Source organism: Cyprinus carpio, chromosome B4 (assembly GCF_018340385.1).
Source record: "Cyprinus carpio isolate SPL01 chromosome B4, ASM1834038v1, whole genome shotgun sequence".
In the NCBI taxonomy this organism is placed as follows: domain Eukaryota; kingdom Metazoa; phylum Chordata; class Actinopteri; order Cypriniformes; family Cyprinidae; genus Cyprinus; species Cyprinus carpio.
In genome coordinates, this window is record NC_056600.1 from 15,540,588 (window position 1) to 15,568,010 (window position 27,423).

Consider the following 27,423-nt stretch of genomic DNA (forward strand, 5'->3'; position numbering starts at 1 on the left):
TAGCAGAATTTGATTTTTAGCTGGTCTAAGACTGAAATTTGCTTATCAACGCTGGTCTGTGTTGGTCCATGCCAGTCATTAGCTAATCGAACCTGATCATTAGTATGTGCAAGCTGGTCCAACTATTTATATAGCTGGTCATTAGCATGTAATTATCTGGCCAAAGCTAGTGATTAGCCAGTCATCATCTGGTCCAAGTTGATCATTAGCCAGAACTGGTCCACAATGGAGTGGTTAAAGTTGGTCATTAGCTGGTCCAAGTTGATCATGTGTTAGTCCTTGCTGGCCAAAATGTTAGTTTAGCTCATTAGTAACTTGTCCAAGCTAATCATTATTTAGTCAAAGCTGATTCAAGCTCCTCACTGTCTTGCAATGAGATGCTAGTCATTTACTGTTGCTCATTAGCTTTTCTAAACTAGTCATGAGCTGTTCATAACTTTTCATTAACTGGGTAAACCTGCTAATTAGCTTTTCTAATACAGTCATTAGCTGGTCTAAGCTAATCATTAACTGGTCAAAGCTCCTTATTACCTGGTCCAAATCAGTCAACAACTGGTCAGATCTGCTCATTACCTGGTCCAAACTGTGCATTTAGCCAGTCATTAGCTGGTATATAGTTGATTATTTACTGGTCAAAGCTGGTCATTAACTTAAAATTATATTACCAGCTGGTTGTTTTTTGCCTTTCCAAAATTATTGACAAGATAAACTAACAATGACCAGCCTGGATTAGCTCAAGACCATCTGCATAATCCAATGGTTAAGATGGATTTTGTAGCAGGATATATTTTTCAACAGACTGTGTGCTAAAAGAAAAGTGTGGATTATTGAGACCGGTTGTCTGGATCATTCAATCAAGGTTTCCGAGTTGTGCCGGCTTTCCTGCAGGTTTGCTGTCTTGTCTGTATTTACATGCATGAGCTTCTACGTCTCGTGCCTAGAGGTGGGAGAGATTGTCTTTATTGGGGTCATCAGAGAGCTTCTGCTCTACTCCACATCTCCTGAGAGACTTTGTCGATGATGTTATTCTTCTATTCTTAGAGATGAGCTCATGCGGTGTGTGTCAGCTCTGCACAAACAGCTGCTACTATCAACCCCCAAGCCATCAGCAGATCTGTGAGTTGGAAAAATAAAGTATGTATTCCATAAATGTTAAGTAGGTGTTTAACACAGGCCACTTTCGCTCACAGTGGCCGTTTGCTATGAGGGCATAATCATATGCTCTATGATGAAGAGCTCCTCTGCTCTAGAAAACATACATAACTCAGTTCTTATAGCTAGGCAATTGAGGTGGCCTCTTCACATGGAAAATCATCATATACATTAGGTTTTGATTCATAAAAAGGTGTTACAACCAAAGAAAAAATGACGAAACATGAGGTAATCCATGTGTTTCCCACCTGTGGAAACTAAACTGATTATAGTAACTATGGCTTGTGGGTATAGGATGAACTGATTAATTTTGACTTTTTTCTTGGCGAATGCAGACAAAATCTGACCAGTCACCTCTAGTTCACTTTAATTAGGTCATTATGCTAAAGCTTGGATTTCCTGCTCATGTCTAGACATGACCAAATATCATAACATTTATGTCTATGGAAAAAGCACGACTCACCTTGGATGTAGTCAGCTGGACTTTAAAGGCCTCCCTTGGCTTATTTAATTTTAAAAAGCAAAGCAGAGCAAAGGGAGGGAACAATGCAGAAGCATCATGCTTTTGTTTTATTTTTATTTATTTTTTATTTTGATTTTTTTATTGTTATTTATTTTTTATTTGGATGGCTGTGAGATACATGTTCAGTCTAGCGGTAAATTGCTTGTCAAACTGAAAAGCATCCAATGTTCGGACATGCTCTTTATCTGATATGAGTCACAGAATATTGAGATGGAATAGTTAAAGATTTAGCAAGTAGGACATCTCCCTAAATCAATATGCTTTGTTGGTCCTAGAACAAGATTTCTGTCAAGAAATTATGAGCCTAACCCTATGCCAAACTATGCCATAAACTGATAAATAGGGTTGTTGATGCACACAACTGTCCTGCACTGCATTGACCTACACATATGGAAGGGTTATTGTACTATTTATGATATTTTTTTGTATTTTATTTATTATTTTATTATTTTGTATTTATATTTATATTATTTATATTTTAATATTTTTAAAATATCTCTAATATGTTATATTTATTAATACATTAATTATTATTACTAGTATAAATTATTTTTTCAAATAGTAATTTATAAAGATTTATAAAACATTACAGAAGTTGATCCAAAGTGCTGTGCAATAATAGAGAAGCTTACAATGTAGGTAAATAAATAAATAAATAAATGTTTTTGTTATGCAACTCAAATGTTTTTTTTAAAGGAATGATTTTGTTACATGTAAAAGAAAAAATTATTAAAAAAAAATATTCAAATTGAATTAGCTCCAATTCACTTTTCAAAATGTATATTAAATAGTATAGGTAGTAGAAAAATCAGCCATCGTACTTTTTCCTGTGCTATAAAATGTTAACTTATCTCATTTTTTGCTTTAGAGTTCTATCTGCAACTTTGTATTGCAATTTCCTTTCCCTAAAAGAACAGGACAAAAGTTTGTTTTCTGTACAACAAGGTCAAACTAATCTCTGTGTGTTGTTCACATCCCGTGTACAGGGAGGGTGATATCGTCAGCGGCCAATCTGTTTCCATGCGGAAAGCATCATCAATATTAATGCACATGTCAGCGTATATAAAAGAGGATGCATTAATACCTTGACGGCACTGATGACGATGTGCTCCTACCTAAGAAGACCAAAATATATCTCCAGTTATCCGCTCACAACCTGTCAAATGCCTCAGCATACAAAATCCAGCAGTTGCTGCATAAATAGCTCAAAGAGGCGTGATCTGATCTCAGATCATTTTCCGTTCATATGACCATATCTTGAAATGATATAGTCAATTCTCAACTGATTCTAGATCAGCTCTGCTAAGAAAGTTAACCACCCACATAATGTCACTTTTCTCAGTGTTAAGTGCGAACGAGTGTGCGAATGTGATTTGTAATGAACAGGATCCTGAATGCTATGTTCCCTTTTGTCGCTTTAACAGCTTTTGCAAAGGCTGCTCCTCATTAGCAAACGCTCACTGTCACCTGCACATTTGCAGCCCAACCCAAGTCTGAAACAGCAGGAGAACTCCTGGCATATAAAAACTCTTTAACTTAATTCCATAGACTTCTACACAGTTTCCCAAGAAAGAATTGGACACTTAAGGTCAGGGGCGTATTTTATTTAATTTTATTTTGTGTTGTGTTGTGTTGTGTAAATGTCAGAATGGATGTAGACTGGTAAATTAAAATGCCCAGTCAGAGCCGTCTATCATGACCAAAGTCTTGGCTGAGATTTATATTGCGCCGTCTGACATAAAAGACTGTTGATGTGGCACAGTCTGTCTTGGCTTTTAGTCAATACCTCACTCGTATTGTACAATGACGCACAGTGGGCATCCGGCTTTATAAAATTACCTGCATTTGGCAGGTGAACTCTTGCACTTATTTGCTTTCATAGAGTAAAGTGCTCTAGCAGCCATACAGAGGCCCCACACTTCTAAAGCTAAACATCTGCAGAAGATTGACAGAGTAAACACTTTGTGGTAGTCAAAGGTTAATGGAACATGTTCATAGTTAATATGATGAACTACACCTGTGGTCACTGTTACATTCACTAAAATCACATTGACACCAATCATCTTAAAAAAAATTGCAAAAATAATTAGAAAAGTGACATTATATACTGAAAATAGCTGTTTATTACAGTATATAACTCCATGTATACCTCTAAAATGGGAGTGTGTATAAGTATATCTTACAAACATAACAAAAAACAAAAAAACAAACAAACATAAACTTATGTCACCAGCACACTGTGATATTAATTCAGTTCACATTCATGCTCATCAGCCTTCTGTGTCCATTAACCTCTGTCTTTTTCCACGTACAGAGACCTTTGTGAGTCCAGCTTAAAAGGGTTCCTTGGTTCATAAAGATTCCCTTTGCTGATCTTCCAATGTCCTATGCCCAGCGGTCACAATATTTAACATTAAAATGCCATTTAAGTGCTCCAACATCTTTGACAGATGGCATCATAAAAGAGGTTCAAACAAATCTTATGGAAACGGAAAAAATCAGCATGTAGATGGTCAACTCTAGTCATTAGACTCCATGTAGTTTTTTCTTGTAGTTTTTTTTTTCTCCATTTACATGGTCCTGTCATGCATTTTAAGAAATGTGACCATGCACAACAATTTAATTAACCTGCTTTTGCGACTGAATTCATCCATTATTGGAAGGCGATTAGCTTTTTTCTGCTCAAGGCGGATGTTCATTTTAGCACAGTATGAGATCCGAACCTTATGGTACTTATTCATTTTCAGAATTGTGTGTCCTTTACTTCATTTCAGAACCCAATGACCAATGGTACCATAAAAATGGTTCCATGGCGACACCATAGTGTATATCAGAGTACTACAGTATTATTTTCTAAGGGCTGCTGGCTTAACAGATGGGTGAAAGTCCTGTATTCACCTATGTTACAAATTAAGCCTAGCTGTACTAACATGTAGCTGGTTATGTTTGTAATCAAGCTAGTATCAATTAGGTGTTTCGGTCACCCTCAATAAATTAAACAGCTCTAGTTGTGTTTATGCCCAGCTATATTTAGAACCCCGGTCCTTGGGGAACTGGCCAATCTGAGTCCCAGTTTGTCGAGAATTGATCTTGCCAGATTGCCAAGGTGATGCCATATGGAATACATCAAAATGTGTCATTTCATGTGACAGCGGCATGTATCCTCTCACGTTTTCGCCCTGTAATTATACTCTTGTTGCTTGTCGTCGGTGGATTAAGTACACCCAGGGGACCCCTATGTCTCCACGCTCTACCCTCCTTCTCAAATCCAATCTCTCCTCCCCCTTACCGCTCACTGAGGCTGGTGCCTAAATGCGCTATATGGGGGATATTTATCATTGACATGTGAAAAGGCTGTTTGACCTTGTGGAACAGAGGTTTGTTCAAATATAAGGGCTCATTCAGCTTTATCCACATCATGCTAAAATGATTTCTTTATGTTCAAAATTGTTTTTTGTAAGTGTCTTGCTTTGTGATTTTACACAGTGAAGTCTGATCGATTGGCAACAATTCTGAAATGTATTAAAGGATGAATTTAGATAGATATTTTAAGAAATGTGGATCACCAATATTCTTCAAATGATGTTATTTTGTGTTCCACAGCAAGTCCTACAGATTTGGAATGACTTAAGGGTGAGTAAATGATTACAAAATTTTTGTTTTTTTGTGAGAACTATCCCTTTTACACTGATAGTAATTGGAATCAGCACATCATGCCAAAGGTCTAATGGTGTTATTTATTAAGCGAACGAGCAAAACGCGCTCTGTTTGTGGGGGGAAATGAGCGAGGCAAGTGCTTTTCCTCCGGAAGGTATTTTAGAGGCATCCTAAATTATTCATAATGAATAAATTCTTTTGATGTGACATCTATTAGCTCATTATATGTAGCATTATTTAATGTGTTTTACAAGGGAGAGATTTGCACAATATAAATCCGTTTGTTTCTTTTCAGCGCCTCTTTTACTCCTTTAAGGAACAAGACATCAAATGAAATGACAGCTTAAATTTATGTTATGCAAATTCCTTGTTAAACCATTTTATAGCTAATTAACTGAAAAAAAAAAAAAAAAAAAAAAAAAACATTCCTCACATTCTAAGTGTTCTTTGCAAATTCAGCCACAGCTCTTAATTGGCTCCTGCAGGAAATTGCCTGGCGGAGCGTTGCCACGATGCATCTACTAGAAACTGGTAAGTGGATCCAGCCCACTGTCGTTACCATCTAGGCGTGAAAGTCTCCACACTACACTGCCACATTGCTATTTTTCCTTCCATTAAAAGTGACCAGATCCAGATTTCCAACTTTTTCAATGCCGGATTTTATAAAGATGTGTGTCACATTGGGGGCCGCCACTTTGCCTGGCTCGGTGTCATCCAGTGTCACTCACGGTAGGAGAGCTATTCCCCTCCAACATCCCATGCATTTATTCATCAAGAGACTTCCCAAATTCCCAGGTGGGAATAATGATCATGTAAAAAAGGAGGCCTTGATGTCTCTCATGGCTTGGCGTCTCATCCAGAAAGGCACGGGTGTTGAAAGTCCTTGTCCTTTGCATGTCTCTCATGCATATTTGATACTTGTATAACATTATGCCATTAATTACTGCTTCTCCAGCTTCGTCCAGCCAATGCAGAAGAAATAAACTCCCCATTGGCCTCTCTGTTCCCCCTTCACCCAATTTCGCAGAGAGCCTAGCGTATGGCTGAACATTCACTTAAGCGAGGCACGAGAGCATGAATGCGCATTAAGGAAATCTGTTAACCCTGCTGGTACCCAAGCGAAGAAGATGTCAGCTTGTCATTCCACCAGACTTAAATCCCTCTCATGCAACACGTTAATTCAATAACGACTCCACAAGCCGAGCCAGAGTCGAAAGCCTGTCAGTATGAAGGAAGCACTGAAATGTACAATAGCAGTTATGCGGCTGAACTGGTGGTCTGATCTCATTCCTGCTTCATCTTCATCCCTTGATCCATTCATCTCTTGCGTTTCAAAATATGAGGTCTGCTATGAGTAGTGGTGGGTTTCTGATGCCAGTCAAATCTCTGGTGACAGTATGGAACCCAAGGTAAGGATTCTGAGAGATACTCAACGAGTGGGTTCTCTATCAAAGGGTAAACGTCTGTTTGATTGTAGCCCCCAGGGCTAATGATGGCTAATTAATATCAGTAGGCGTTACAGGAAACCCTGGCATTTAGAACCCATGCTGTGTACATAAGAAGTTGCCTACGATGCCTATTTATTTATGTAAAACACTTTCTCTAGACAATTCTGACATCTATTTACCCTTATGTTAGTTCAAACCCATTTGCTGCTTTTATGCATTTTATGCAGTTTACCAAGGTCACTTTAATTTGGAAAATTTTACTTTTCTTTAACCATTTGTGTTGGGACTACTTTTTTGTTCACATTAACTGAAACTGTAGAGGAAAATTGTAGAACTTTGCATAGGACTTCAGGTAGCATAAATATTTAAATTAAGTATTACTGAGCAGGGTGAGAAAAAGAGACTTCTTATACAGTATGGAGGGTTTTTGTTTTAGTTCAGGACGGATACAAGAGGAGTCTGTTGTATATTGCTTTACTTAATGAGTTTAATGCCTGTTTGGCGTGGTACCTTGGACTGTTGCTGTTTCTTAGCTAGTTAGTTAGTAGAACTCATATAATAGAATCTATATAGTATATAACAGAAATATCATGAATAAGCAGGAAATTAATCGTCACATAAAACCATTTTGAGGCTACTTAATTGGGTCACTTGAAAATAACTTACCAATATTTGCATGGTTAATATTATAATAGATCTTATATTTACATTAACAGTATTTGGTAACAGTTCACTTAAAGCCTTTATGTATAATGCCTTATAAAGTGTTATTAAAAGGTATTTGCATTATAATTATCCATAATGTAAGTTATACATAATATCTTGTCGTAAATAATTATAACTGAATTTAAAATCCATTGTGTAACAATGAATTGTAAGTTTTAGAACGTATTAACTGTGACGTCAATAATTAATGAGAATGTACAATGCATAAGTCAAGTCAAGCTGAGCTAAGTTGAGCTATAAGGTGCATTACAAAGCAGAATTAATGCATTAAAACTTCTTTTATAATGAATTATACATAAAGTATAATTTAAGTAAAGTGCTACCCTTTTTTCTGATGAAGTTACTGAACTAATAAAGGAGTAAACAATTATGTTTTGTAACCTAATTGGTATATATGGAAACACTGGACATGATTAAAAAAAATATAAATTCAAAGCACATTTCTTTCAGTAAAAAAACTGGCTCATCTGTGTGCTTGCAAACACCGTGGCTTTCTACATGTCTCATAAACAAATAATGGTTCACATGTTTGAAATGTACTGAATAGAGAATGACTTTTACAGTAAGAGCTATATAGTGGATAGGAAGATTTTCAGCTAATAATGTTTTTAAGCTTTTAAAACCTCAATGAACAACATTTATCTTCAAATTTATGAGCAGAATTCACCGTCCTAAGTATTTGAAAAGAGCTAATAGCTCTGCCAGGGCATCCTCCAATCAGATTTCCAAGAAAACTGCTCTGTTGCTCCCATTGTGGCCCACTTTAGATCATTGGTGTGTGAACGCACACTGTGGCATGGCTATTTGTTCTGCTACGTGCTAGCTCCCTAATAAAGCACTTGCTAATTTCACACCTTCCTTCTCTCTCTCGTCTGTGAAACCTCATATCAGTATTAAGTAGTTAATAGGAATTTGCGGAAATCAATCCCTCTGCTGTTGCTGTTTGGAGTCCTAATGGAAATTTGGATTGAAATAAAACCAAGAGCTGCAGTTCTCCTAGCAACAGGCTGTGTATGTCTGAGACCATGTTGTAAAATGTCTGAAATTATAATGCTGTGTGGAGGATGTGTGGTTTAGCATGTCTCCATTGGAGAAGCTTTGTCTCTTCTGCACCACAGCCTTAATGAAATTTTAAAACAGCATGAAACCATAGTTTGTTTTAGCCTGCCATTGCTGGTCTAGTTAGTGGAGCTGTGTGCTATGCTGTTCATCAGAAAAAAAAAATAGATAAATGGGTGTAAATGAATATAGATTGATACAGACAAATGGATGAATGGGTAGATAAATTATATATTTCATAATGTTTAATAAATTATTGTTTGTGGAGTACACTAGAAGAACACCTGATTTCCCAGTATGCATTCAATTAAATTTCTCTTACTATTCCAATTAGAATTTAAGTTAAACTTGTGGGATGTGGCGAATTAAATACAAATGCATGAATTGGAAAACATCCAAGTGTTGGGGACCAATGTGAAAAATACAACATATGGACCAACAACAGCCGGGTTTCCATCCAAAGTTGGGAAATACAACTTGTGCGCAAAACACATTTGCATAAAACATTCGTGAATAAGCACCATTTTGATCCGACAAGTCAAAGAGAACTAAATCGACACTTCCTAATAAACTAGCACTAAATATTACTAAAAAAGTGGGAGAAGCCACTGAATATAATCATTTTCATGTATAATAAACGATTTGTGCCTCAGAGTGAGCAAACGAAACACAATAAATGCAGTCTTTGCTTTCATGGATTCCCTGCTGTTCAGGAACACAGTTGTGTAAGACACTTTGATGACAGATTTTGCTCGAGCATTTCAGAATGACCATAACAACATTTCAGATTCTGTGCAACAAGATCGGTCCGATGGTTAGTCAGGTTACATCATCCCATAGCGCAAAGTCTCATGATTTTTTGATGTACATGGATTAATATATTCGGCAAATGCGTTTCTATCTCCCATTATTCGCATGAACCCTTTTTTCGCAAAAGTCAAAACCAACCTCAAGCGAGCCTAAAAACGTTTTTGCGAATTAAGGGAATTTTTATTTATTTTAATTGGCCATTTCCTTCACTCGTTTCTGATGCGATACTTCAAAATGCACATTCAAACAGGGTGATGAAAACATAGCTAATGTTGATTGTTTCAGCAAGGAATTCAGTTTGGTAGTGATTTACTCCTATAAAATTCATTTTGTGTTTGTTTTGTGACATTAAGACCTTGTTTGTTTATTTATGTGGCCTTTAAAATGCATTTTCACAGACAGCCTCTTAATCTCAGAGTTCCTCTCCTCACACACTCCTCTAAGCTATTGAGCTCTTATCTTCTAATGCACCCAAGCATTTTAGGAAAACGTAATTTGCTAAAGCACTGAATGTTGCAATAGAGTGGCGGAATACAAAAGAGGTCTCACAGAAATTCAGAAGTGCATCTGTGATGTTCTGTTTGAATAAGTGAAAGAAAACATCTAATGACTCATTGACGCTCCTCATCAATATTTGTAAAATGATTTAAACACACCTCTGGGCTGTTCCTTACATGTCCAGCAGTCTTGGACTGTCTTTGCTGTCTACAAACAACATTCTTTAGTACTGATGTTCTGGTGACATGAGGAATCATCTGAGCTCAACAAGTAGAATTCTGCTAGTCAGTCTAAACGCCTCTGTGTCTCTTCAGTGCTGTAAGTGCAGCTGTTTTTCCATGTTGTGTCGATGCCTCGAGGGCCGGGGGAATTCTGTTGGAGTGTAGTCGTGCTGTTGTGGATTTAGTCAGCGATAGTCATCCATATGCCCACCTGAGACCCACCTGTCAGAGAGGAGGTGATGGGGATAAGGAAGGAAGAGGCTGTTTGTCTCCTCTCATATATTTAAATTAAGATCCTTGTCTGTTCTCAGCAAGGGAAAGAACTTTCAGAGCTGCAGGTAATTGATTTTTGGGGTTGAAATTGCCTATATGCTCCACTGCGCTCCTGAATCTATCCTAGTGGAAATATTAGTGATGGGAAGAAATACATAAGGGCCATCATAAGTAAAAATAAATAAATAAATTAGACAAAAAAAAAAATTATTTAGTGAGGAAATATGTTTTTACCAAACCAAATTTGATTTGAACTAAAACATTGTGAAATGTTCTGAAATATAAAAACTCATTCATCAAACTACCCTCTCTGTTTTGAAACAAATGTTTTATTTTTTGCTCATAAATCATTCTCTTTCAGCAAGGCCAGGCTTTTGTTGATTCCTTGCAATAGTTTCAACTGTCTGTGTTTGTGTAAGGTGCTCGCAGAAATTTCATTGGGTCATTTTTCAAATCATATTACAGTCATGTTTGAGGAATGACTGTGTTTCTGTTATTTTTTTATATATTTTTTTGAAGCTGCCTGAAAAAACTCACACTCGCAGTCAGAAAAAAAAGAATGATGACACTTCTGAAAGGTATGTTTTTCACAGATGGCAGGTTTAAAGCTGTTGTAAATGTTTTTCCTTTTTTTCCAACTACTTGACAGATATCACTAAAATTGTGACTTTTCTCTTTGACAGCTCTAGGCTTTGTAAACAGTAAAAAGAATCTTAACTCAGGCACACATATATAAACACACAATAAAAAAGTAAAAACACACTAAATTTGAAAACTTTTTGTAAAAATGAAGTAAAATAAAATAAAAACTAAATCTATTTCTAATTTTTTATTTAAACCTAGTTTTATTTACATACTTATTGTACATTTTAATGTACAATAAAATAGTTAATTTATTATTTATTTAATCAAATTTAGTCAATAATTTAATTTTAAAAAGTCGCTCTTTCAGTCATTTTATGTATAGTATTTGGATTGAAGGCCCTTTCACTCCAAGGACGATAACTATAACAATAATGTTAAAAAGAAAGTTTTAAAAAATCATTGCAAATTAGTCCACACCACAACTATAATGATGAATGAACAGCACTGAGGAACAGTATTGTTGGAATCACTTTCAAAGTGATTTTTTTCCCAGGTGATTAATGATAAATATAGCCAATCGGAATCCATCCTGCTTTGAATAACTTGAGACAGAGGACAAAACTGCAGTGAATGTTTATTATAAACAAAATCTTATTGCGCGATGGTGTGGATGCTAATATAGTTATCATGGTGGCTATCTTTATAGTAAAAGGTGCTGTATGTAGGATTGACACAGAGTGGTTGAACTAGGTATTGCAGTCCAAATTCAAAATATTGGAGAGGTTTTTAACACGCAGGTTGCCAGATTGATGACACAAATAGGAACAAGCACACTTGAAGATGAATGAAATTAAATATGCTGTGTTTTCCGCCAACTGTTTCTTAAATATCTGCAAACATTTTATAGTATTTTTATGCTTTAGTAGAGTCAAAATCTTACATACAGCACCTAACGATCTCGATGCTAAGTCTGGTGGAAGTGGCTTTAGATGGCTAACAAAAAACACTTAGCAAGATGGCTAACAAAACCACTGTTTGGTTGGACCTTCTGTTCCAAGCACCTGTTCAGTCAGTATTCTCAAGCATTAGCTTATCAGCTTCTGAATTCAGATATTTAATTAAAGGCAGACAAATAGTCTTTAGATCCTTTAAAAGCCTTGTATTTGTCAGAGTAGGCAAAGCCTGGAAAGTGTCATAAATGAGCTGAAAATATAGATGAAAGTTCATGTTTGCTGCGTTTGTGCCAGAGCCAGAGGAAATCATTTTCTCCTAATGTATATACATGCATAGTAAATAATCCAGCACCGGTTTATTTTGATTCATGTGTCAATCAATGTAGCTGCGATCGGCTGTGGCTGCAGATGGCTGACGGGGTTCCATGTTGCCTCCCTCAGTTTGCCGTTTCTTTATTTATTTATGCCAGAAAGAGGGGGGAGAAAGTGATAAACAGAGGAAAAGAAAAGTGATCTGGAAAGAAATAGACTGTATATCCGTTATCAAAGCAGCGATCCATTTTGACATGGATGAGAGCATCAATGTTAAACTCCTTCTCTTTGTTCCACGCCGCATGTGTGCGTACAAGCGTGTCTGGAGAGCATTTGATCGAGGGTGGATCCGTGTTTGGCAACGCTGTTGAGTACGGGAGGGGGGAAGCTGTCGTGAAGAGTGTTTGATGTTTGGAGTTGCGAGCTTGTGTGTGTGTGTCTGTTAGAATGTGTTTGTTTTTATGCATTCTTTGTGTCGGATGTCCACCTGTGCATTCGGCTGTGTATGTCAATGAATGTGTGCTCACTGTTAGGTTTGTGTAGTACAGAGATCTTGACCCCTGGGGACCAGCCTGTTCATTATTCTTCTTAAAAGAAGCATTAAAATTTCATCACTGCAACGCAATCTCTGCTTTAGCACCAGAGAGTAGCTGGGATGGGGAAGGGGGTTGGGAAAGAGGAGGCTGAGCGTCTTTCTCTCTTTCTCTCTTTCTCTCTCTCACTACTGGATTGGTTGGAAACGTGGAGGGCGGCACACGCCCTTGGATTGTGATGGAAGTGATCAAGTGGCCCTTTTCGTGCGCGGAGTGAGCTGTCTGTTCTTAGAGTCTGCTGCATATAGCCGGGGGCTCTAAAATAGGGGTCAACAAGGACCAAGTGGATTTTCCATCACATTTAGGCACTATGGCACTTGTTGTAGTACCACCTGGCTCTCCATGTGGGCCTTGCCCACCTCCTGTAGGGAGGGATGCTGTAGACACACTGGGGGATGGGAAGGTAAGATATGCCTCTGGTGTTTCTATATCCAACTCTACCTGTTGGTCTCTCTGCATGTGAAGTCCCAGCTAGGACTGGTTGATATTGAATATTCACTGTAAATTATAAATAATAATCTATTATGTTAATAGATTATTATATTAATATAATTAAATAACACTTTGCTCAAAAACAGTGTAAAATTGTCTTGATTCGTCATAACTTGACATTCTTACATTAAATATTTTAAATCTACAAGTCAAGAATTGAATTGAAAAGTTGCCAAGTATGCCATTTCGGTGAAAAAAAAATACATAAACATCTTTCAAGTTAGGTTGCACATCCTCATTCATAGCAGATTTATGATGCAGTTTTTTTTTTTTTTTTTGGCATTCTTTTGCCTAATGTTGATAAATGAGGATATAATGATGAAGCAGAGTTTGAATGGCTTTATCTCCTGCTTTTCATGAACATATGTCCCACACGACATAAGGTGTGCATTGTGCATTGTACTGTACATTCCATGCCACTTTGTCTCCTTAGAGGACCTTCTGAGAAAGTCAGAAAGCACAGCTGCCTGGCATCTGCCACTCCCTGTGCATATGCTGCTTTGTTTCCAGCATCTTACCTAGACGCTCTTTTATCTCTGCCTTTCCGCTTCTCTCATTTTATTGGTGCGGCAGTAAGCAGCTGATGAATATCTCTCAGGTCAGTAATGGTTTGTGGTATGTTGGAGTGTGTGGTTGAGCGGGCCATGATCGCTGGGTAATTCACCTGCGTGGGACACTGGATCAGCGCCGTTGCATGATGGATCACCTCTGAGGATGGGGGGATAGACAGAGAGAGAGAGAGAGAGAGAGAGAGAGAGAGAGAGAGAGAGAGAGAGAGAGAGAGAGAGAGAGAGAGAGAGAGAGAGAGAGAGAGAGAGAGAGAGGGAAAAGGAGGGGTCCTGCTGGTGGCAGTATATCACGGTCGGGATAATAGAATTTTCCCGAGTTGACAGATCCACGCTCACCTAATATCCTACCTGAATTTCGCACGGCTCAGGTCCCCAGCCTAGATCACACAAGAATGCTGCTAATCCACATGCCGACAACCCTTTACCTCTTATGGGTCAATGGCTCTGCTTTGGATTGAATCTGAGGTTGAGGAAGTTTAATAGTCAATAACAGGCTTGATTAATACAAACTCCGCCCCCACGACTACAGTTGCTCCAACAGCTGCCTTCATATTCATTTAAAGGGGCCATATGACGTTGCTAAAAAGAACATTATTTTGTGTATTTGGTGTAATGCAGTATTTATGCAGTTTAAGGTTAAAAACACATTATTTTCCACGTACTGTACATTATTGTTGATCCTCGCTAGGGGTAGGTGATATTGGAAAAAATATCATATTTTATAGAAATATCACGATTCACAATTTTATCACGGTTCGTTGTCATGTTGGTTTTACTATTTTGCAAGTTGAAAGAGCATTACAGCCAAACTAATTTCCCTATTATAAAGAGAAAGCCTTTCAAGGTAACAAAAAAAAAAAAGAAGGGCAGATGTTTAGGCCAAAGAGGGCGAACATAAAAATCTTTGTTCTTATTTTTTTAATAACAAAGATAAAAGAATGACAAAGATACACATTACAACTACACATAATATACAAATAAAACATTTTTTTTTTTTTAGGTACAATAGGTGTATTTAAAAAGAACACTCAAAAAACTAAATAAAAAAACAAAAAAATAAAACACTTTATAAACTGATTCCTAAATCAACTGCATTAAATTTCTTCAGTCAAGAGCAGCAATCAAATTATCTCTTTATATTATCAAATTCAATTAACACTTAAAGGAATATTTCACCCAAGAATAAAAATTCTGTCAGCTGTCTGTCAATTCTGTCATAGTGTTTTATTTTTATACCACAATTTACTCACTTAAAAGTGGTTTTAATCCTGAATGAGTTTCTTTCTTCTTCTGAACAATAATGTTATTTTGAGGAACGTGGAAAACCAAACAGTTGCTGGTCCACAGTGACTTCCATAGTATTTTTTGCTACTATCAAATTCAATGTGGACCAGCAACTGTTTGGCTACCCACAATCTTCAAAATATCTTTTGTGTTCAGCACAAGTAAGAAATTAATACAGGTTTGGGACAACGTGACAGTGAGTAAATAATGACAAATTAAATTTTAAGGTGATCTATCCCTTTAATGACAGTCGCATGTTTAATAGGCCTACTGTCCCTTTAAGACCTGCACGCATCTAATATACAGGCACGTATAAATTTTTCTCTCAACTGTTTACTTTAATTTTAGACATAACCAAATGCGTCTACATGTAAACCTTGTGTGTTTTGACACAGCGTCTCCACAACATGGCGCCAGCGGCAACAGCGGCAAACAACATTTGGGCGGTGTTATGCAAATTTTCCCACATCGTGAGGTATACCTGTGGGGGCGTGTTAGAATGAGCTGTTGTAGGTGTAGGTGTGGTTGACTCTTTAACTTTTATAAAGAATATCTTTTTGGATTTGAGACTTTAGTCTTTGCACCTTTACAGATCTTCTTTATGCACCAAGAGCTTGTAACACTCCAAAGAGAAAAGAAAAATTGAAATCGCATCATATGACCCCTTTAATGTACTTATGACTTCCATCTTGATAATGACTAATGTGTCTAATCCACTCAGCTTCACAGATTACCCAGCTGCCCATTTCATTAAATGCAACTGAAGTCTCGAATGTGTGCAGCGGCGCTTTCACGACTCAAGACACTTTAAGTGATTTCCTTTTACCGTTGAGTGTGTAAAGTGTGAGATGGTGTTTGTTTACTCTGCTGTAGATGGATTTTCCGAAGCCATTGAAGATTCTCAGCGCGGTCCACTTGCAGTACTTTTTCAGGTAATCATCACCACAGAGCTGTGAAAATGCACACCGCTCTCATCCAGCTTTGATTGCGTTACGTGTTGCAATTTTCCCTCCCATTACCTTCTCAGGTAGTTGTGGTTTAGCAAGCGGTGGCGGTGCTCGCCTACAGGTCTGATGCGTAAAATAAGAAGATGGCTTCTGCAATCTGCACCCGTGACATGCCTGCATTTCGGTCCGCCGTTTATCTGTCATTTTGACGCATTCATGTGATTTGGTAAGGCTCACACTGTTCAATAAATACCCATGACCAGGAGCGAACAGTGGGGGGTTGACGGGAAGAATGTGCATGTGTGTGTTTGTGTGTATGTGTGCTCTCTGGTCACAGGCTGTTGCGTAGTGTATATATACCCCTGGGGCCAAAGATGTGTGTAGAAATGAGATTTGGACCCCATTATTGGACAGAAGTTGTTTTATTAAGGATACCATGGAAACGAAGAGCATCTAAAATGCAACAAAAATTGAGCTGAGCGCGGAGGGAGGCTGTATATCATTCCGGCAATTACACCTCAGTGCTACGCCATGTAATAAAAACGATTTTATGCAGACAGAGCACATGAATAAGAGATGCTCATGGTGAAGAAGATATATAAGAAATCACCACTGAGCCGTCTCAAATCTGATCTCACTGTCGGGGGGCTCCACATTCTGGTCAAGTGGTGCTGGTTTTCGTAGCTTGAGAGTTGAATGACAGTGTAACTAACTATGTTCATTCTCCATCATAGGAATAAATTACATTTTAAAATATATTAAAACAGAAAACAGTTATTTTAAATTGTAATAATATTTCACAATATTACTGTTTTTTTTATTAAATAAATGAATCAATCATTAGTAAAAAAAACATACCAAAAAAAAAAAAAAAACAAATAATTAATCAAAACAAATTAAATAAATCTTAATCTTAAACCTTAACCGTTAATATAACATATTTATTTTACATGAACAGGAAAAATAGTGGCTGGAGCTGCTGTGCAACATGGTACAACACCCTGATGTTGGAAAACAGGAAAGAGAACACACGAAAGCCCTCTATGGGATTTGATCATGGGATTTTATATATTAACACTATACGCTCAAAACTGAGATTTCATGTTATGATTTGTTCCCCGTTTCTGTGGTTCTGCCAGTTTGCCATAATGGGATTTTACCGTAATCCCTCCATAATCTCACTAGATTACTCTGTTCTCCAGATTAGCAGCTCAGGAACTGAATTGGGAAGGCAGTTATGTGGTTTGGTATTAATGTAATCTTAGTATAATTGGCTTCTAATTCGAAATCCATTGAAACGAATAAGTGAATAAAGGTGTTTTATGTCTAGCTGTGCTTGCTCTGCCTTGAATAATGAGGCAGGGACTGTTGTTCAGATAGAATATTCCTTGCTTCTGTTCTCTGAATGAGAAAGGGAGTGCCACAGAATGGTGGAGAGAACCAAAGAATTGAGTACTGGCTTCACATTTTTACACAAGGGAATAGAGAAGAAGAGGGAACTACAGTACGCATAGTATTTCTAAAATTTGATATAGTATGGGTAACCTTCATAAATGACAAATTAGCCTGTTTTTTTTACAAAATATTGAAGACCTAAAGCACTTGATTCAAATAAGTGTTATTTATATAGGGCTTTCTACAACACTGTTCCAAAGCAGACTGAAAGTACAATGTAAATGTGAAATGTAAATGTAAATGTAATGTACAGTAAATGTGAATAAATAAGTTTTACAAACCTTTTTGTGGAAAAAGTGCACATCCTTTCATGAACATGATCATAAAATACTAAAATAACACATTTATACATCTGAGAATTTGCTTTTCAACTCTTATAGAAGGCATTAACATGATTTTTTAGAAGTGGTACTGTGATATTACCAAGTATATCTTTATTGAAGTATTACATGCAATCCCAAAATTCCATGATGCATTAATACAGCAGTCGTTCAGTACCCCGCTAGAACCTTTTTTTTGTAAGAACATTTAGAAAAAGTATTGCATGTTTCTGGTTTATGATTTTTTTTTTTTAAAGCTCCTGGATATATTCAGATTTGATAAAAGCAGTACAAGATCTCAAAGAGAAAGAGAGATGCTTGGTACCTGCATCGCTTCCACCTGCCAGCCTCTCCCTCTGTTACCGTGACAACAGGGTCATTCCAATAGCAGCAAACCAATCAACCCCATCACATCAGTTTGCCATAATGGGATTTTACCGTAATCCCTCCATAATCTCACTAGATTACTCTGTTCTCCAGATTAGCAGCTCAGGAACTGAATTGGGAAGGCAGTTATGTGGTTTGGTATTAATGTAATCTTAGTATAATTGGCTTCTAATTCGAAATCCATTGAAACGAATAAGTGAATAAAGGTGTTTTATGTCTAGCTGTGCTTGCTCTGCCCTGAATAATGAGGCAGGGACTGTTGTTCAGATAGAATATTCCTTGCTTCTGTTCTCTGAATGAGAAAGGGAGTGCCACAGAATGGTGGAGAGAACAAAGAATTGAGTACTGGCTTCACATTTTTACACAAGGGAATAGAGAAGAAGAGGGAACTACAGTACGCATAGTATTTCTAAAATTTGATATAGTATGGGTAACCTTCATAAATGACAAATTAGCCTGTTTTTTTTAACAAAATATTGAAGACCTAAAGCACTTGATTCAAATAAGTGTTATTTATATAGGGCTTTCTACAACACTGTTCCAAAGCAGACTGAAAGTACAATGTAAATGTGAAATGTAAATGTAAATGTAATGTACAGTAAATGTGAATAAATAAAGTTTTACAAACCTTTTTGTGGAAAAAGTGCACATCCTTTCATGAACATGATCATAAAATACTAAAATAACACATTTATACATCTGAGAATTTGCTTTTCAACTCTTATAGAAGGCATTAACATGATTTTTTAGAAGTGGTACTGTGATATTACCAAGTATATCTTTATTGAAGTATTACATGCAATCCCAAAATTCCATGATGCATTAATACAGCAGTCGTTCAGTACCCCGCTAGAACCTTTTTTTGTAAGAACATTTAGAAAAAGTATTGCATGTTTCTGGTTTATGATTTTTTTTTTAAAGCTCCTGGATATATTCAGATTTGATAAAAGGAGTACAAGATCTCAAAGAGAAAGAGAGATGCTTGGTACCTGCATCGCTTCCACCTGCCAGCCTCTCCCTCTGTTACCGTGACAACAGGGTCATTCCAATAGCAGCAAACCAATCAACCCCATCAGAGAATGACAAAACGTGTAGACTGCGTTCAGGACTCCATTGAACTGTATCAGAGGAGGAATGTTTTCACACTATGAATGATTTGAACAGCAGTGTTACTATGTAACTGCATAAGCTGCCACTGACCGGATCGTTTGTTCGGCTGTTTGTTTTATGATCCCTTTTGTGTGTTCCATCCCATATTTTTGTTTGCTCTAGTATGGAGTAGGCCATGTAGGTATACAGTATGGGCTAATGTTTAAGTCACTCTGCTTCTGCCTGAGGGTTCAGGGCTTGGTAAACAGAATTGTAAATTCATTTGGGGCTCGAGGCTGCTGAGAAACTTTTGTAATAAATGGGCAGTGTTGGGACTCACATAGAGACTCTTATGAGAGTTGTTGTCCAATTAAAGGGCCCCACAAAATGTATTCAGTGGGTACTGACATCTAAATTTAGCTTTTACGTATGTGTAATGTTGTACATAGGAGTCAGTCAAATAACCTTTGCACCGACTTGTGTACAATTTGAAGGTATAGTTCATGTGAAAAAATGAGAACTTTGTTTTCTTCATCGTCATGTTCCCAAAACGTAATTTCTTCCATGAAACACCAAAGACAATGTTTAATGAGATAAATAGGACATAGTATTATGTCAAGCTCCAAAAGCTGCCAGAAACGGTCCATATGACTTGCTTGCTTAGTCTCACAAAGTCATCAGCGTTAGCTTTATTTTAGAAACAGACTGAAATTAAAGTAGTTTTTCACAATTAATCTTCCTCTCTTTTGTAGAACTTGAATGCCATTTGTATTTTTTCATAGATCAAGACTCCTAATGTCAGATATTATGTCATGCAGCTTTGGAATGACATTGCACAGGGTGTACTATCCTTTCAAAGCTTCATGACTTTCAAAGCTGGAAGTCACAGAGAGAAGTGACATACCAGATCAATATTTTTATAATAATAAATATTTAAAAGCATCAGCCAGTGCACTTTGAATCAGTAGTCGAATCATATGAAAGGACTGAACAAATGAATGAATGAATCTGAGTTCGCTGCATTTGTTCTCAGTAATGCTGAGGCAAGCAGTTGGCACAGACACAAGCAAGTCTGACACGTTTATGTTGTATGGGGGTTTCAATAGCCCGTCCAGTTTTATTTAAAGCATGTTGCTTGGCATGCATTTAGAGTGATGTTACAGCTCCTCCCGTTTATCTCTGAAATGTGCCTCGTTCACGACCGCTCTCTCTGCAGATTTCCCTCTATAAACCGGGAATGGGGAATAAATCACTCTCGGGAAAGCAGTGAAATCAATTTATTGCTAGCGAAATAAAACTCATCTTTTGTCTTTGCGAGTGCAGGGAGGACAGGTACGAAAGCTTGGCTGGTAATTACACGTTTATTATGTTTTAATCATTGTCTGTCTGAGGTTTCACTGCTATCGGTTGATCCCTGATGGACACATGCCGGGTTGGGCAGACTATTAGTGTGTGCAATCTTATTATAGTCTTTTTACCACTCCAGCACATCCACAGCTCTGCGGTTGCCAAGTGTTTAATTGCTAGTCAATTTCAAAACAAATCTTAGGGTAAATCTGCATTTTTATATCACTTGATTTTCATTATTATTATTATTATTATTGGTTAACCACATAAAAAAGTACAGAATAATACAAAATGTTTATAATAATGTCTTGTTTGCATGTTGCAATGCCTGATGCCTTATTTATTATTGGAGGCCCTCAGAGGCCTCTATGATCTGTTGGGTGTTTTCAATGCCACTGACCTCTGATCTGTTATGAGACAGTACAGGGGACATTTCCATGCTGTGATCATTTCTCCCTGAGGAAATCAGTGGAAGTCCACCATAGACATTTACATCTTTACATCAAATTAAATTGCCAGCACAGAGGCCCAGCCAATGAATCATATTTTATTGGATGTACTCTAGCTCACTGACTATGAATGCTCAATGAATACCAAATGTCAGTAAAAGGGCAGAGAAAGAGACTTCAACTCGTCAATACTCAGTTACTCTGGATGTCACACTGACTTCACAATAAAAATAACTTTTATGGCGGTATTATTAATATCCTGTGCTCATTGCACCTCATTCATGAAACACAAACAGAACAAATTTCAGAGGATTTACACAGAAATATATTCTTGTTTTCATGAGTCATCAGGAAGACTTCTTAATACTTTCTTCCACAGGTACATTTAAAAAAATCTTTTTATAAAATTCCATCCATCCTTGTTCTTCTTGTCTGTTACAATCTGATACAATATTTTGCACAATAAAATGTGTTAAATTTAGGTATGGCTTATCCAATCAAAATATAGACCAATATTTTATTAGAAATCATAGTTTTATTGCTTTATTGCTTTGTATTGCTTTAGGAAAAAATATTCACTGGTTCTTTCAATAAATTGTTATTTGTGCATTTTTTCTAAGTAGCTCTGGTTTGTTTAAATAACTATACTTACAACTTAATGACACAATTAAATTAAACATGTAACTGTCTGACCTGTTTGAATAAGCACATTGTTATTCAGATAGCAAATGTGATTTATTTCCACTCTATTGGTTTAATAACAGGCTTCTGTTCTCAAGTGTAGCGGATGTATATTAGAGACAGTGAGATTGTCCGCATATACCTGCTTCATTTGCTTTATATTTCTGCCGCTTTTTCTAATCACAATGTTCCGGTCTACAAAATTCTGTATAATTACTGTGCTTGGCTTCTCATTAATGCCTCCGGGAACAGACAGGAAGCCAACTTATCCATTACAAGGGCACATACATTTTGTACATACAGATCCCAACATGGTAAAGGTTGCTGAACTCAGAACCGCATAGTAGTATTCTGAATTCAGCAGTTGTTGTTTTTTTCTCTCTGATTTTGTCAATTAGCTGCAGAATATGTAAAGTATTGCTCTTGAAATTATAGATATTGTTCTTCATCTCAAAATGACAACAATTTAGCTGACAGACAAGGAGGACAAGGAGGCTGGTTTCAGATCACGTGTATTTGAAAAATTACTTACTGCCCTTCCTGACAGAGGTACTCTAAATTATTCAAGTAAATGCTGTAAAATGAACAGCCAAATCAAGTTTAAATGAGAGAAACCATGGAGATATGCAGAGTAAAGTGTGTCAGTCCTTTGCAAGAACATGTGAATGTTTCTTTTTGTGAAAATAAGGGAAATTAGACCTAATGAATAATGCAGGAGATGGTAGCACTTGTGCTCTTCAGAGGAGCCATCGAGTGATGCTGTGTGTTTAGTGTCTTGTAAGGCAGATACAGCATGTAGATTTATGTACATTTGTTGATTCAATCAAGCTATTGTTTTGCAAACCCTGTGAGACCCTGGGCCTATTTTTCTAGTTCTCTGACAAATAACAATAACATAATAACAATACTATCCCACAATGAATTCCTCAAGATGGTTCTTTCCATCTGTATTCAGGACAGTCGTAGCTGACAAAAACGACTTCTTAATTACCTTTTTGTATTCCAATTTTGGCAGAAGTGATAACCACATGTTACATTGTGGTATAAAGGAAAACGAGATGACTGCAACTGAAAATCACTGGGGAAATAAATCGGTTTATTTTAAATGAATCTTTTCAAAAATTTAATTCAGTTGAGCCATTGCTCAAAAGAATTCACAGAATTGAGGATACTCACCCTGGACTGACCAGTTTAGTTTTCTTAGTGTGTGTCTTGATGTAGTGGCAAGAGGTCAATTTGAAAAAAAAAACATGGTACATAAAAAATACAAGTTGCCAAGAATCAGATATAAGACAGCTAGAGAAGAGGAAAAAACAATGTTTGGCATGGGGAGGGTGGTTAAATGGACGCTTTTACATAAATAGCCACAAGTCAATGCATTCTGAGGTTTAAGAACTATTATTAATGAAATCCAAAACCTAGTATATCTCAGTCCTAAAGATGAAAATTGGGAATCATGAGCCAACGTGTCTCTCTGTGTCATTTTGCTTTATAGTGGTGTCCATGAACTTCTAACATCATGCAAGTCAAACACCCTTTGACAGGCCAATGTTTTGAAGTCTGCCAAAAGGGCAGACAAGGCCAGCCATCGATCCTGTGGTAATTGCTCAGAGCTTGGTCTCTTCCCAGAATGCCTCTTACAACCTCAGCATGACTCAGTCCTTCCTTTCTTTAGCGGTTTGTGGAGACGAAGGGTGAAAACAATCACGTGCCAAAGAACAAACGTGTTTATTCATATATGGAGAAGAACACTAGCAGCAAAACTCACTTTGATATGCAGATATACTGCCTCCGTTTACTCGTTGCGCAGAACTCCTCAAGGGATTTTGAATTTTTAGTGAGCGCTAGGTATTTTGGTGAAGCGACTTCACATTTGGGATGCTGGGACTGCAAAAGATGCTCTACCCAAGAGGGCGGCATTTCGTGCAATCAAAATGCTACTTTTACATTTCTTATTAGAGTCAATTACATCACATTGAAAAGGCAGCTCTTGCACACAATGACTTAAACAAGCCTATTTTATGATCAACATAGTTTTTAATTCTTGAATAAAAATCCAGCAACCAACATACAGAAAACAAAACAAAAAGCAACATAAAACATAGACCAAAATCTCAAAAAGCAACATAAAACATAAACTAAATACCAAAACAAAAAGCAAAACAAAACACCAAACAAAAAACAGGCAAGACAAAAAGCAAATAAAACAAAAGAAAAACAAACAGTTTTTTAAAGGTGTACATATACCAAAAACCAAAACAAAAAGCAAAACAAAACACCAAACAAAAAACAGGCAAGACAAAAAGCAAATAAAACAAAAGAAAAACAAACAGTTTTTTAAAGGTGTACATAAACCAAAAACCAAAACAAAAAGCAAAACAAAACACCAAACAAAAATCAGGCAAGACAAAAAGCAAACAATACAAAACAAAAACAAAAACTGTTTTTTAAATGTTTACTCCCAACTTTATCTTGAAATCTCTTATATGTCACTGACCCTTTAATCACTGTGCCATATACTTGAGTGCATATTGTCCTTTTATTAATGTATTTTTGGGATTCATGGTCATTGTGAAATTGCTGGATTGAAAACATCAAACATTGATAATGCTGACTTATTTATAACAAATATTGTTCTAAAAACAAAACAACCAGCAGAACAAACCGTAGGCTATGTGTGACCCACTGAAAATTGATCTACGCTGCGCATCAGCAGGTCGTGATGCACTTAGTGCTGGTAGTGGGTCACATGAATGCTCTAGCCTGTTGTTTGTGTTCACTAGCACAGTGTTGGGTTTGGCTTCCCATGCAGCTCATAACTAAATAAAACATGCTGAGGAAGGATTAATACAAGAGGTAAAATGTCATGCATATGCAAAAGATTTCAACATTTGCAAAATATGCAAAAATGTTTTATGAGATCTTCTTCATATCTGTTCTGAGTCTTATAAGATGCATCTGTTTTCCAGATTTGATGACCAAGGATGCATCACTGAGCTGGACTACCAGAATACACACACTGGGATCTACTGGCTGGAAATGACAAACTTCTGAATGGATGTTTTCACGTGTGGAGAGGATGCTGGTCTCTTCGTCCTGCTGACGTGGTCTTGGTAGTTTCGGGTGCGTCTCCGTTGCTCTTCATTTTCCATCTCCTGTTCTTCCAGAAAGGCCCACCTCAGCCCAAGAGAAGATGTGACCCAGGCAAAGGAATAATCTGGCTGCCTGTAGCCCCCTCCCTTTCTCCCACACGTTTGGCTCGTAGCTCCTTTCTCTCTGTCTTTCTCTCTCTCTCACTTGGTCTCTCTTGGAGATATTACCGCTCTCACCCGGCATGGATGTACCGCCTGAAACCAGCAAGCATGTAAAGAAGTCCACAAGTCAAAAGCTGGAGGATCAGAAAAAGGTAAGACGTGGTTCATTCCTACCACTTCCGCTGTCTTCCGCAGGCTGAAAGTTCAAGACCATCAGCAGTGAGATGAGATTCTCCACGCTGGTTTTCTTGCTGTGCTCAAAGCAGCTGCTGTTTTTATATATCCTGTTGGTTATTTATAAGCAGAGATTTGGGTAGTTCTGCAGGGGTGTAGGAATGATCAGTAAAGTGGAGGGAACACAATTATAAGACAGTTATTATCAGATCCATTAATATTAATTGTTATAATGTAATTAATATTGAGTAGGTCAAGAAATCCAACCTATTATGGACTAGATCTGATATGCCTGGCTACATTTTTTATCATCCTTAATATCTTAACACAAAATACAACTGTATTTTAAGACAAGGAACTGTGAATGAACTGCTTAATACAATACATATATAATTTATTAGTTATTTACTTTTTGGGGGCTTTTGGCTTTTTTATTTAGAAAAAAAGTTGGCATTCAACATAAGGATGGGGAAAGGATTTCATATAATATTATGAAATAAGTGCTTATATGAAATATTATTAAATATGTTCTCTTTTATTATTATCATTTTTATTATATATATATATATATATATATAATTTTTAGAAATAGATTAACAGGGAATGATGGATTAAATAAATAACAGTTGTATTAATATTAAATATTTTTTCCTTGTTTATTATATATTTTATCATATGTAAATTTTCTTTTTGATTAGTCCATTTTTGGAGGGCTTTGGATTGAAAAGTTGACAATCAACATAAGCATGGGGGAGGGGATGAAAGTTAGGTTAAAGTTACTATAGGCTTTTTATATGGAATTTACTGATGTTTGCACTGGTTAGAAGAACTGAAACACTTCATTCAGATTTGGAGTAGCACTGGGAAGTTGTTTAGCGCCTCAGGTCTGCTCTACATTCTACATCTAGGACACTGTCCTTCTGTCGCTCACACTGCAGGTGAGAGTGGAGCTCCTGCTCTAAAGTGTGATTAGTTTTTAACACTTCGCCTATGGACATGAGAGAAGTGTGTGCGCTGTTTGATCTGGATGGAGTCCCGCTGACCTGATTCTAGCTAATGAGGTACCTATGATAAGCCATCTTCTTCCCGAGAGTCCCTAACCTGCAGAAGACACCCAGTCATCTATCAGGCCTGACACCTGCAGCATCATTAGGAGTTGATGAAGTTAGGAACCAGACTTTATTGGGGTTTGTATTTCTGTTTTAGGCCTAACATCTACCGGGAGGTCCCATATTAGCTCTTTAACGATACAAGTGGCAGAGCAGGGGCAAAGATAGATGGATGTGTATGTGTGTTGCAGGTGCAAGCTTCTGCTTACCTTTTGGAAATCTGGATTTTTTTTATTCAGTAATTAGATCCAGTTAGTTTCTTTAGTTTGTTTCGCTAGTTTTATTCAACTTTTTAACTAAACACTAAATCAGATCTGGAAGTTAATGGAATTTTTTTTTTTTTTTTTTTTTTTTGTGGAAGATTTTGGAATTGGAATTGTTCTCAGACAGTCCATCCTCATTAAGGAAATGTCTCTTGCTCAAAGCGTTGCTCTGGTGATTTTAAAGGATTCCATTAAGCCTTTGTTATTTTTAGATGCTATTCTGAGTTTGATTGCCACTCTCATGTGCCATTTGAGATTTGACGTTCCGTTAACTTTATTAATTACAGAAATTTGTGTAATTTGTTCTGTACAGCACATGAGCAAAAATACTGCATAAGCAGACACTCAACATGCAGAAAAGTGTGGAAAAAACATATGTGATACACACAAGATGATGTAATAAAGCAGTAACTTCTAAGAGGAAATCCATGTAAATCTAACGAGCTGTAACCACCAATGAGTGATAGATTTAGATGATTACTTGATTTTCTTCACTCTGAATAGTCCCACCCATTGAAATCTGATTGGTCAAAAATCCCACTTCTCATAAATGTATGTTAAACATCAAAAATCTTCTGATTGGCTGTGATTGTCACATTACATAGCAGTTTCATGTTCAGTGTGAACACAAATTGCTTGTTACTAGAAACTGGTTGAAGTCTTGATCAGTTTTGCTTTATGTACAAACAGTTTTGGAAGAATGAATATAATTTTTTTTTATCATAATAGAAATCCATGGTAATATGACTGTGTTGTTTATCAGCACACTAATATGTTGATATTGTGACCTTTC

At 36.9% G+C, this 27,423-nt stretch overlaps 1 protein-coding gene across 2 annotated transcripts in view; it reads left to right on the forward strand.

Annotated features, from left to right (window-relative positions):
* The window catches only part of LOC109072188 (neuron navigator 3), a 326,013-nt gene that overhangs the window by 43,038 nt on the left and 255,552 nt on the right, over window positions 1–27,423 (forward strand). Inside the window, exons 1-2 of one of the 2 annotated variants that reach the window (XM_042722203.1) lie at window positions 13,009–13,213; window positions 24,800–25,236. In XM_042722203.1, the coding sequence (XP_042578137.1) occupies window positions 25,165–25,236 (72 nt within the window). In that variant the 5' untranslated portion in view covers window positions 13,009–13,213; window positions 24,800–25,164. Of the gene's footprint in view, window positions 1–13,008; window positions 13,214–24,799; window positions 25,237–27,423 lie in introns of those variants that run through there. The other variant, XM_042722202.1, reaches the window with a different exon arrangement.